The sequence below is a fragment of the Vigna radiata genome, unplaced genomic scaffold, assembly GCF_000741045.1.
Source record: "Vigna radiata var. radiata cultivar VC1973A unplaced genomic scaffold, Vradiata_ver6 scaffold_183, whole genome shotgun sequence".
Lineage (NCBI taxonomy): Eukaryota > Viridiplantae > Streptophyta > Magnoliopsida > Fabales > Fabaceae > Vigna > Vigna radiata.
The window spans coordinates 84,689-98,292 of NW_014542001.1; the positions used below are offsets into that span (position 1 = coordinate 84,689).

A 13,604-nucleotide genomic window follows, 5' to 3' on the forward strand; every position below is an offset into this window, starting at 1 on the left:
CCAAGATTTACTTTGCAAAGGATTTTTCGACACTCAAGAATATATAATTTATTTGATTATAGTGAGTATGACTGATTATGAAGTGAGTATTCTTCATGGAATAATAGTTATATTTATAAGATCAACATTGATTGTAGGTTTACGTTTTTATTGGAATAATTTACTTTAGATATATAATAACAATGTAGTTAATAACAAAATAATAATACCTCATTATAAATAATAACTATAATATTAAACTGTCGAAATTGGTTGTGTAATATGTAAATATTATACAAATAGATGTAAGTTTGCATTACTTCATAATGAAGATGCTTAATGGTCTTATTGGACCGTACTTTCTAATATGTCTATTGGACATAATAAGAATAATAAATATTATTTATTTTTATTTGTTTTTGTTTCTTATACGAAGTTGGTTGAAAAAACACATTTTAATCAATTATTCTATTTGAAATATTATCTATTTTAAAATTTAAACCTCAAAACTATCTCAATCAAGTGAATTTAGATCTTTAACTTTTACATATTGACATAATTATGATGCTTTACTTGAGTTTTATTTCCTAATTTTGTTATGATTGAGGATTTTATCTTCTTAGCCTTATATATATACACATTTTTATTTATAATTTGAATGGTTTTTTTTTTTCATTTTTATCTTTATCTTTTATGCAAATTTTACTATTTCTATTTTTATTATACAAAATATTTCCACAACATTACATTTGAACTATTACAGCAAAGTGAGATAATTTTTTCATTCAACATCAAACTTAATAAGATTGAATGCAAGTTTTGATAAAGATCTAAACAGATCTTCTTTTTTTTTTAACTATTTTCTTTATTTTATATTTTTTCCTTCCTTGTATATATTTGCTTCCTTTGTACCCTTTCTATACACTGGGTTTCATTCTTAATAATACTTTTCTCTGAAGCCTTTTCTCAAACATTTACATGGTATCAGTTTGAAGATCTCTTCTTCTCTCATGGCCATCGAGATTTCTTTCTCCGATCATCTTTCTAACCCTAGCCACCCTCTGTTTCTTCATCCTGATGAGAATTCAGCCCTCATTCTTGTTAATCCTCCTCTTTCCGATACCAATTTTCAACAATGGAGACATGATATGCTTGTGACTCTTAAAACCAAGAATAAAGACAAATTTGTTCTCGATACTCTTTCTTGCCCTCCCCCTGCTGATGTTCTTAATGAAGCATAGAAGAGATGCAACAAGATGGTGATCTCATGGCTAACGCGTTCCATGACTCTCCCTATCAAACAATATGTCATGTGGATGGATTCTACGTACGAGATTTGGACTGATCTTCTTCAGCGTTTTTCTCATTGTGATAAATTTTGTATCGCCGATCTCCAAGAAGAACTTCAATCTTGTAAACAAGGTGATTCTACTGTCTCTCAATATTATAACCGTCTTTAAATCATCTAAAAAGAACTTTCTCTCTATAAGACAATTCTTCACTGTACCTGCAACTCTCCTTGTAATTGTGGTTTATTGGCCAAGATTCAACAAGAGCACAATGATGATTCTGCCATAAAGTTTCTTAATGGGTTAAAGGATGAATTTTCTCAAGTCTGTTCTTAGATTATGTTAATGGAATGGAACCTATGTCTGCTCTCCCTAAACCCTTTTTTTTGGTCCTTCAACAAGAACGTGAATTTCATAATTCCTCCTCTCAAACTCCACAAGATTCCATGGCCAATCTCAATTTTCAGGATCCTCAGAACAAGACTTCTAATACTTCTCGTGGAGGGTCATTTGTTGCTCGTGTACGTGGATGTATCAATAAATTTGGCGGTCATGCCAAATACTGTGATCATTGTCAAAGAACGAATAACACTTCTGACAATTGTTGGATCAAATATGGCCTTCCCCAAGGTTATAAACCCACCATCAAATAGAACTTTGTTCCCTCCAACCCCTCTGCCAACCTAACTTATGTGGTTTCACACGGTTGCAATGACTCCTTTGTTGCTCAATCTGATAAAGCCCAAGTTCAATGCAGTTTTTCTGAGGAACAATATGAAGCTACTATTGGATTGTTAAAACAATCTCAACCTTATACTCCTATCATGGCCAACGTCAATCAATGCACTCCACAATCATTAGGTTCTTCTTCTACACCCAATTTTTCTTCTTGGATTATAAATAGTGGGGTTACTGATCATATATGTTCTTCAAGGTTTTTTTTAAATTCTTTATAGCTTATCACCCCTATTTCTATACGATTACCACATCAAAGTTCTGTTACTGCTAGATTCTTAAGGACTATTACTTTAGGCAATTTGGTTTTGCACAACACTCTCCTTCTTCTATCACCATTATTCTGGTATACGCTGATGATATCCTTCTATCTAGAAACAACCTCTCTAAAATCACTACTGTTAAAGATCATCTCCACAACAAGTTTCACATTAAAAACCTTAGAGATCTCAAATATTTTTTTGGATTTGAAATTGCTAGATCTCAAGCTGGATTGTGTATAAATAAGAGAAAATATTGTCTTGAATTGATTTTTGAAGCTAGTATGTTAGGATGTAAACCTGCTCCTACACCTGCTAATCCTTCTCTTAAACTTCATGTTGATGAAGGCCTCCTTCTTACAGATCCTTCTTCTTACTGTCGCCTTATTGGAAGGTTAATTTATCTCACCAATACGCGACCCAACATTGCTTTTGCCGTCCAACAACTTAGCCAGTTTGTTTCTACCCCTCGCCAACCTCATATGCAACAAGACATGAGAATTATTAGATATTTAAAGAATGCTCCTGGTTTTGGTCTATTATATGTTGCTGATAATTCCTTCCGCATTCATGCATACTCTGATTCTGATTAGGCCACTTGTGCTACCACTAGAAGATCAATCTTTGGTTTTTGTGTCTTTCTTGGAACTGCTCTCATTTCTTGGAAGTCAAAGAAACAAACCACCATTTCCAAATCCTCCTCTGAAGCCGAATACAGGTCCTTAGCATTTCTCACTTGTGAACTACAATGACTGCAATATCTTTTAAAAGATTTACATATATTGTGTCTGACTCCTTACTCAGTCTATTGTGACAACAATTTTGCTATCCACATTGCCAAGAATCCCATCTTTCATGAAAGAACCAAACATATAGACATTGATTGCCACATTACTAGACAAAAGCATCAAGATGGTCTCATCAAGCTTCTTCATGCGTCTTCTGCCAATCAAGTTGTTGACCTTTTCACCAAGTCTCTTTATCCTTCTCCTTTTAACATTATTGTATACAAGCTAAACATGCATAACATCCATGTTCATCTTAAGGGAGGGTGATAGAGATCTAAACAGATATCTTCTTCTGTTGTAACTGTTTTATTTATTTTTTATTTTTCCTTCCTTGTATATATTTGTTTCCCCTGTACCCTTTCTATACATTGGGTTTTATTCTTAATCACTAGTGCAGAAAAGACTTTTAACGTCTATTATTTTGGGCTTTTTACGTCTGATCCCGACCCGAAGTCTTTATGGGAGACGTTAATGGGACGTCGGACCCCATAGTGAGATGTCTATATAGACATCAGACTACACAGGTCAGACATCTGTTGTGGGAGCTTCAATGGGCAACTATGGTGCCCTACGTCATGGAATGCAGCTTCTCTTCAAGCGCTCTTTGTATTTCCTTTTGTTCTTGTAGCTGCTCCATGAATCGTTGCTCAATTGATCTCATGCTTTGGTTGAGTCTTTCCTCCCACTGAAGATCCATCTTCCTCAATGCCTCCTGATTCATGGATTGAGTGTTTTTTTTTGTGTAGGGCCAAAGTAGTCACGAAGACCAAGCACACGAGCAAAAGTACACCAAAACGCATTTTAATCAGTTCAAATGAAAGATAATTCACCAAAGAGTAATGTAATCAGAGTAACATTAATTTTAAACAATGAAAAAGTGAGAAAACGAACCTTAAAATCGTAGCCCGTGGAGAGAAAAAACGAGGAATATGATGAACAGTGAGTGCGCGTAACTGTTGCCTCATGCGCGGGTTTAGTAATAACAGACCATTAGACATTGACTTCCCCCTAGCCGACGTTTAAATGGCTTTAAACGTCAACTCTCTCGCCTAACGGACGTTTAAAGCATTTAAAAATTTATTTTGACACACACTTTAGACTTCCGGGATGGGGGTGGCTGACGTCTAATGGTTATAAACGTCAGAGTGACGGGACTGGACGTCTAAATGGAGTCAAAATGTGACTTTTTAGATTTCAGAGCTGACCCTTTGGACGTCGGGCCTCCCATAGTCGACGTCTAAATAGAATAAAAAATTAAGTTTTTTTTTTTTACTTTTTCGTTTAGTTTTGGTATCCATTCAGAGGAACCGACGTATATGAGTATTTAGACGTCAGGCCCCCATAGTTGACGTCTAAATAGAATAAAAAATTATTTTTTTTATTTTTTCGTTTAGTTTTGGCGTCCATTCGGGAGGAGTCAACGTATATGAATATTTAGACGTCAGACCCCCTCATAACTAACGTCTAAATAGTTATTTTATTTAGGAAAATGTCATCGTTCATTTTTTATGTTAGATATTTGAGGACAGGAAGGCTTTTTCTACACTACTTTTCTTTGAAACTTTTTCTCAAACACTTACAAGTTTTGTATTGAATAATTTTTGAAAGTAAAAATATCTTTTCACTATTTTAGTTAACTCTTTTCAGACATGCAAATTTTCATCCCAATTTTCATGTTCTTCCCAACACCTTCTTTTTTCTAGCCAATACCTCTCAAAATCTTGAAAATCTTCTTATATCATCACATTTCTTTTATGTTAACTTCAATTTTAATTAGTTTTTCTCCTACACATTTAAATCCAATAATTACACATTGTTTGAATCAATTAACACATTTGAGATATTGTTCAAGTTTACAACTCATGTTATGATTTCGTTCTTAAATAATATTTCATGTTAAATACTGAAATATTTAAATTGTTTATTAATTTCAATTACTGTGATATAAAACCATTATGTGTATTATAAAAAAAGAAAAAAAGCCACATATGGTCACTATATTTTAAATTTATAATTTTCCTATGAATTTACTTAAAACCTAATTAAATGAACAATTGCTTTGCATGATTGTCAGGTAACAAAGTCTTACATCCTACGTCATCTTTCGAAATATATACTTCTCAATATTCCACTTCTGAATCTCATAAAAAAAAAAAAAAAAAAAAAACTGTCCTGTTTTCTTTGTAATTTAATTCTAGGAAACAACATGCTAGCTTCGTAGATTTTGTGAAGAAAAGTGTTCCTTTAAATTGAATTAATGGTGTCTCTTGTTGGAAGACATTTTTGCAAATGTCATCTGCAAGAGACAGAGAATCACACAGGAAATTTGAATCTTGATTTTATTTAATTGAAAATGGTGAAGGAAGGTTCATGGAAAATTCTTGATGGTTCAAATTCAAGGAATTTGAAGAAAGCCAAATCTTCTTCTCCTTATTTACTAGATTGCTCATAATAACAAAATATTGCTCTTTATTTCACTACCATATTTTATAAACTTTTGGTTTCCTTATGAGAGACCTAGTCCATAGGGGTGTTTGGGTAAATCTCCCATGTTAAAAAATGTTATTTTTTTAATTGATTTTTAAAATGTTTCTTTTAATATAAGAATTTTTTTTAATAGATTTTCTTAAGGAATTGAAATGTGGAGTTGGGAGTTTCTTTTTGAATGAAAATGAATGACATATTATATATAAAGAAAAAGGTTAAATATTTTTTTAAACAATAAAAATTTGTGTTTTTCTTTTTTAAATAAATTATAAACTGTATTTAATCCTTTATATATTGTTTGTTAGAAAGAATGCTATGATGAACTACTTTATATATTAATTTATACATAAAATATTTTTTGTAATAATTTAAAGTCGGAAAATATATATTAATATGAGAAAAGAAATTTACAATTATTCTCTAATGATTTTAAATAAAAGTTGACATTAAATAACAATATCCAAATCTGCCGAATTATCTGAACTTTTTTTATATGTTCACTTAAAGAATTCAGCAATTGATATGTGTTACGCGAGTCTAAATTCTACATGAATACAAAAGAAAAAATTAAATGCTTATAATAATTAAAATCTATAAATTCATTAGTTTAAGTTTTAAGTTAAAAGTAATGTTAACGTTTTATATGAATTGGATTTGTATTTGATTATGAAGAAAAATATCTATTTGTCTATAATATTTTAGGAAAGTTACAAAGTAAAATATAAATATAAAAAAAAGAAATGTTTGAAAATATCTTGTACTTAAAGTGATCATTGGATTGATTTATTTTATTTGGAACTAAATGTTAATGTATTTTTGAGTTAAAATTAAAGATTATGTTTTTAGAAAATAGTAATATTTCACTTTACCTGAGGGGATATTTATTTTCTTTAGTATTAGTAAAAAATGGTAATAAGAGTGAAGGATGATGGTATTGACTATATTCACCGACTCTGCATGATTCTTGGACCATTATGCTTTTTCTCTGTTGATAATGATATTTAGACAATATTTTTTGACAATATTTAAACATTGATCACGTGTCAATATGTGATTGGTCAAAAATTACTTTACAATAATGTTTATGATTATTATTATTATTGTAAAATAATTTTTGACCAATCACATATTAACACGTAATCAATGTTTAAATGTTATCAAAAAGTTGTCTAAATATCATTATCCATTCTCTTTAATCTCATATTCCTAACAATTTCTTCTTATAACCCAAAATTTCCTGAGCCTAGTACGAGTCAAGTCTTCAAATTGACTTAGGAACAAACAAACACATAATCCCTTCAGTCTTTTAATTTTTATTACTTTTTACGTAACTATCAGTTTTGTGGCATAAATATTTTAAAAAGATATCTATAATTATTTTTTAAAATATAGATATTATTATACTATTTTACTATTTATTGTGGTACTTTTCTAATATTGAACTTTATACATATTTTATTAATTATGTAATATTTAAAAACTAAATCGGAGATGTCATGTCAGATAATGTAAAATAATAAACTATGTGGTGAAGTGAACATTTTGAATTTGAGAGACCCAATGAAAAATTTCAAAACAAATACTGAAATAGAAAACATTAAAAGGTTATTCTAGATCCTTATTGTTTCAATAGTCATATTTAATGTTACATAATATTTTTGTTTACTCTTATTTTTCTAGTAGTATATTATAAGCAACCTTGTCAGATGAAGTTGCTTGGTCTAATAATCTCATACGCAAAAGCAATATGCATATGCATTTGTGTTTAATAAGGTTGTTCTTGGCTAGACTATAAGATAAAAATAAAAACACTAAGTTTTTACTGTGAGTAAATACTATTTGTTTGAGATTAAATGTAAAATATAAATTAATTTTTTTATAAAATTGTATTGTTAATATATGTGTGAGTCTTTTTCCAATTCAAATTAATATTTGATCTATTGTGGATTTTTGTGATATTTGACACTTGATGTATTGAAAAATATTTTTAAAATCTAAATTTGAAATTAGATGTCTAATAAATGTTTTTATTTATCAATAAATTTTTATTTATTAATAATTTTATGTTTTTGAAATTAATTTATGATTTCAGTAGTGATCGAGAATTCAAAACTTTATAAGTGATTATAAGCTTAAAATTTTTAATAATATAATTTAAGAATGTTTGTGAATTGATTTTAAGTGTAAAATTGAAATATTTGTAAATGTATAAGAATAAAATGAATGAAAATCTAATATTATAATTGTAAATAATTTTTATTAAATTTTTTGTTATACACTAACTAGTATAATTGCTAACCAAATTATTGAGTGTAAAAGTTGTAAAAAATTACACAATTTTTTTTTAAAAACAAGATTTATTACTTATTACATACAATTAATTGATTTTCTATTAACAATTTTATAATAAAAGTTATTTTATAAAGTTAAAGAAGGTTTATAAGTAAAAAAGTCAAATTAGACAAAAAGTTAAACAGAAGAAAATTGAATTGGATTATTCAAGCCAGATATCAATTAAAATTCAAAGTCTTTCTTGAATTTTTTTTTAATTTTATCAAAATCTTCCATTTGATAGATTACATGGAAAAATTAAAAGAAAGTAAAACATAGTGATTTGATGATAATTTTTAAAAAATTGATATTAGAAAGAATGTGAATGCAGAGTTGAGTCTGTGTAGCAAAGAATATTAATATAGAATTCAGTGTGACTATGTTCACCGACTATGCATTGTTCTGCATGATTCTTCGACCATTCTGCTTTTCCTCTTTGACCTCACATTTCTAACAATCTGTTGTTGTAGTGTACCATGGTTTACGCAACGTCAGAGAATCTGCCAAAATTTCCACCGAAACTTAAAGCAAATGCATTTTTTTAGTATCCTTCTCTTTCCTCTTTTTACCTTTTCCTTTATGTTCCAGACCTTCCTAGAGTCAATTCCTTATATTCACTTCACTTTCCTATCTAATGCTCTTTTTTTCCTTAAATTGCTCATTCCATTATAATAATATTTTTCTTTTTTCTTTGCTTTCAATAATATCTACCAACATATTCATTCTAATAACAAAAATTAACTATCAATTACCTTCTTTTTATATTAAGAATAGCTCATATTTCACAGAGTGACTTTCGTGTAGATTTTTCCTGCTTATAATATGACTTGCACGGCACATATTTCAATTCCCAAATCAATTACCATGTATCATATTCAAAATAAATTTAAAAAGCTGTCGGTTTCTAATTGAAATATTTTAACCATCTTGTCTTTTCAATTACTCCCATTTAAAATTACAAAATTATCTTATAAAAACTAATATCCATGATATTTTTGTTAGAAATAGACTATAAGCAGTGAAGTTTGCACTCATTAAAAGTAGATTTTAAGTCTAATTCAATCTTATAAAATAGTTTATAAGGTTTATAAGATGAGATTTGCATTCATATATATACTGAGTTGATTTTATCACTAGTTGATGTATGACTTCTAACATACTTTACAATAAACTTCTCCTATATAAAAGATCATATTAAAATATATGTTCTTTGTATTGTTATTTTTATTTAAACCCTAAACATAAATGAGTAAGATTAACCTGGATTATCTTTCTCATATTAAAATATGATATTTTAGTTCCACCAAAGAATTAAAAAAAGAAAACTCTTTGATTGATGAATTAAAAGCCGGTATCTTATCCCATATCGGTTTTGACATTTTGCAGTTCCACAATAAAAACCCATAAATTTTATTTCCATATATGAAAATTTTAATTTAAAATAATAAAAATAAAGTTTATATTAAAAGTATTATTTAATAAAATATAAAAAAATTTAAGGCACCTCCAAATTAGTTGAAGCAGATTCTGATTTTATGTGATATAAGTGGATATGGATTCAGTGTGAGAGATATATGAGAGTAAAAAGCTAGAACCACATTATGAGGTATTTGTTTGTTAAATAAAGTCCTCATATTTTGTAAATTACATTAGTCATTTGTCATATCAAACTCCTAAACAGGAGACTGAATGAGTGTTGATAATTCATTCAACCCAAAAACAAGTTATTCTCTACCATTCCCACCAAAAAGTCTACATATATACATTCATCACTCACTCAAGTTCGCAAAATACTACATAAATATATTATTGCATTATTTAATGAAATTATTTACTCATATTATTGAATGAAACTTTTTTACATTTAGTTCAAAAATAAGACAAAAATATTTAGGGCACTCCGTGTAAATATTGTTTTTAATACATCTAATTTGCTTCATAAATCTTACATGTTAGAAAATTAAAAAAAAAGAAGTATAGCCTGTTAAATATATTAAGAAGACTAAGGTCGTATATTATAATTAATAGTGCTTTGTTGTTTTTTAATGTTCGATAAAACCATAAGTAAGGATTGTAGTTTTTTAATTATGGGAATAGATGTGTTTTTTCACTTGGGAATAAATATGGGAATAAATCAAGTTACACATTTCAAAAGTTATAGAAAAAAATGAAAGTAATAATTCCTCTCCCACAAGTTAAAAATATTAAATTTTAAAATTATATAATGAAATATTACTTTTACGGAAGGAAATGGGCGATATTTTGTCTAATGGTAAAATTAATTAAAATGAGTCGAAGTTATAAATAAAAGTTAATTACTTAAATTTTAGTTTATAAGAATAAGTATCTCTTTGAAATAATTTTTCTTTCTCTTCTCTTTAATTATCCATACATTCTTCCAATATAGTGAAACGAGCAAAAAAGATAACAAGAACTACTAATTATATTTTTATTTAAATTTAGTTCCTCTTTGTGTATTTTTTTTTTTATGGTTGCGCATGAAGAGTAGTTTCATACATAGGTTTATGTGCTTGCATGTGTATAATCTAATAGGTAAAGATGAATATCTGTTGATTTAAGATCATAATGAAATTTCAATTCAATGATCAAAGTTTTTCATAGATAGATTTGAATTTCCTGTATGAATCAAAGATTGTTAAAGTTTGGTTGGAGTAAACTAGATTTTTAGACGAGAAAACTAATTTTTGTAAATTTGATTATGCTAAGTATAGATTGAAATTAAGATTGAAGAAATAAAGAAATATGGTATGCATGAGTAGTTATTGAATATTGGACGAAATTAAGTAGCTTTAGATCATGAGTTGATCCATGCTTGTTATTTTAATGATATAAATAACGTGTAATAGTTTTTTTTAGTAGTCTTAAATTGGTTTTGAAATACACTTTGATTTTTTCGTAAGTAAGTTTAAATGGTTAATTACTTGAAAATAGATAATTTAACTTGGTTGAAGAAACCATAAATGGTTAAGGATGGATAATAAATTTTTCAATTGTTTGGTAGGTTTTGAGCAGTTAGATGATTTTTGAATTAGGTTTTGTAATAGTCTTCATGAAAATTGTAATATTGGATGTTAGTTTTATTTATACGTACGAGTACGAGTACGAGTACGAGTACTCAAATATCAGTATTCACTCCATTAACAAACAGTAATTAAATACTCATATTCATTATTTATCAATATTCAATAAAAATATTCGTTTAGAATCCATCACATGTTTTATCTATAATATCTACTAGTATAGAGTTTTCTGCCATTTATAAACTTTGTTATGATTTTTGTTGTCTGAGTTATTTTTGAATTATGAATCAATATAATTAAATAAATATGCTATATGATGTGACGATATGGAATATTTATTAGTTTAATGGATTTAAATGATTGATATTCATGGATTAATTTATTTCAATGTTATCAATGAGTGATATTGTAATAATTTAAATATAATTTGTTCAAATGATATACATATATAAAAACTAGAGGTCTCAAGTTTCAAACGATTTCTAAACTTTTATTAAATTTGTGTGTTATAAGTAAGGAACCTATGGTATAATAAATAGATTAAGTTATGAAGTTGTGAAAAATTGAGGCAACCCTTGCATACCATGACATTAGTATATATGCCACTTGTAATTAACTCACCTTTATCTTGACTAATAAGTTCATAGTTTATCTAATTTTTATGTTAGATAAAATGTTAATATTTAATAAAATATATTTAATACGACTATTTATAGAGGTATTGTAATGTTTTTGGCAAATATCATTTTATTAGATATATGAATCAGTAGTGAAATGAAATTTGTAACAACCTAAAAAATGTTTAGGAATAGTCACTAATATAAAGATTTTTTTTTGTTTGATGGCTGTGGCTGTTTACATATGTATGTTTGAGATAAAATTATATCTCCCTCAAGTCCGACATAAAAGTAAAAATTTATGTTTGACATTAAACATAAAAATTAACAAATTATTTACAAAAATACTATTGAACATTTTTTGCTTGATCTTAGTTGGTTAGACATAAATTAGTTGACCTGATATGTTAAAGAGTATTTACTTTTAAAAGGTGACTATTAATTATTTTATTAACAGTCGATACTTTAAGTAGAATTTATTAATTAATTGAGTGTGTGTATATATTAATTGATGTATCATTTGTATCTTTTACATGATGATGTGATGGAATAAATTATATGATTAATTGAATTCTTACAAAATTGTTTAAAATTTGATTTTGTGATTATCTTGAATGAAGTTGTTTTATTGTAATAACATCACTAGTTATTTGTACATAATCTAGTATTAAAGATGACAAAAAGGATCAAGTTCGATGGACCGCCTGTCAGTCCAACTAAAAAAGATGGAACAAATATCAATTTTAATTTGGGAATCCGAACCAACATAGCTCGTCAGCCTGGCAGGCTAGTCCCACAGGTCAGTCAGGGCATCTCACAACTTTATTAAAGAAAATTGAAACCCGCACCTCGACACTTCGTATTAACACATTACAACAGTTTGATTGAAGTTTGATATAGCTAAACTAAATCTAATACAACTCAGTCAAGGTCTGATACAACTTGACCAAGGTCTAAAACAGCTCAGACGATAACCCTTTCAACCCATAAACAGCTTGAGAGTTTGTCATCAATCTGTTTTCATGTAAAAATAAAAAATTTCAACTTATTTCCGTGTGATATTAGACTTTCAATTATAGAAAAAAAAAGACTTGTCGACATGATAATCAAATAGTCAAATATAAACTAAGTCGGATTATAAAATTTAATCTATTTTGAATTGACAAATTAGTCCAACCTAATCTATTTTTAACTAACCCATGTTAGACCATGTTTAAACATATCAAATATATAGATCAATATATAAAAATAAAAGTTCCTATAAATTGTAGGTGAAAGAATGAATGACCATGTTTACAAAGAATTAATTAATTACTTTTCCTTAAATCAGAAATTCAAACTCAAGGTATTTTGATAATAAAAAGTATTACACAATATAAACTACTACCACCAAATCTTGATATTTGATAGTAAAACCTTTTTTTATTAATTCTAAAAAAGAAAAACTAAAGTAAATTACTTTTTTAGTTTAATATTGATGCACTTACATTTAAACTTAAATTAGTCACTGAATTAATTAATATAATGATTTAAAATTTAATAATTTATTTATAAAATAGGAGTATATTATTATAAATAATATTAAAATAAAATATTGTTTCAAACCATAATAAAAAAAAATTTAACATTAAAAATAAAAAATATTTGATAGTTTCTACAGTTTAAATAATAAAAAAAGTTTCAACTTAATATATTATAACACTTTTATATAAATTTATTAAACTTATGATACAAGTTTATTATATTTGCATATTATAATAAACATTTATAAGTACAAATGTTATGGTCTTTAATTCCCATGTACATATGTTGCAATGTCTAAATTTATAAAGTAACTCCAAAAATTTCAAGTTTATTGTTATATTAAGAGAAAAACATCACACACATCAATAATTAGTGTGGTCTATCAGAAAGCATGTGATAATGTCTATATATTTCTAACTTTATCTTTTTATTCTGTTTGTGCTGTTTATGATACTCCAATCTGTCCAGTGTCACTTAGACATATAATATAGTATAGTGTGTGCAAATTATTACACGTGTGCAAAAAAACATTTCTATATCATATAATATTAGG

General features: G+C 27.4%; 1 protein-coding gene across 1 annotated transcript; it reads left to right on the forward strand.

Moving 5' to 3' along the window:
- Positions 1-1,714: 1,714 nt before the first annotated feature.
- Positions 1,715-2,856, forward strand: LOC106778867 (uncharacterized mitochondrial protein AtMg00810-like). The gene is made up of 2 exons (XM_014666868.1): positions 1,715-1,789; positions 2,278-2,856. Exons 1-2 carry the CDS (start codon positions 1,715-1,717, stop codon positions 2,854-2,856), a joined length of 654 nt encoding a protein of 217 aa, XP_014522354.1.
- Positions 2,857-13,604: the final 10,748 nt, after the last annotated feature.

Coding starts and splice junctions, on each gene's coding strand:
- LOC106778867 (XM_014666868.1), top strand. CDS start 1,715: ATGGCCAATCTCAATTTTCAGGATCCTCAGAACAAGACTTCTAATACT. Junction 1,790..2,277: donor GAGGGTCATTTGTTGCTCGT/GTACGTGGATGT, acceptor TGTTACTGCTAG/ATTCTTAAGGACTATTACTT.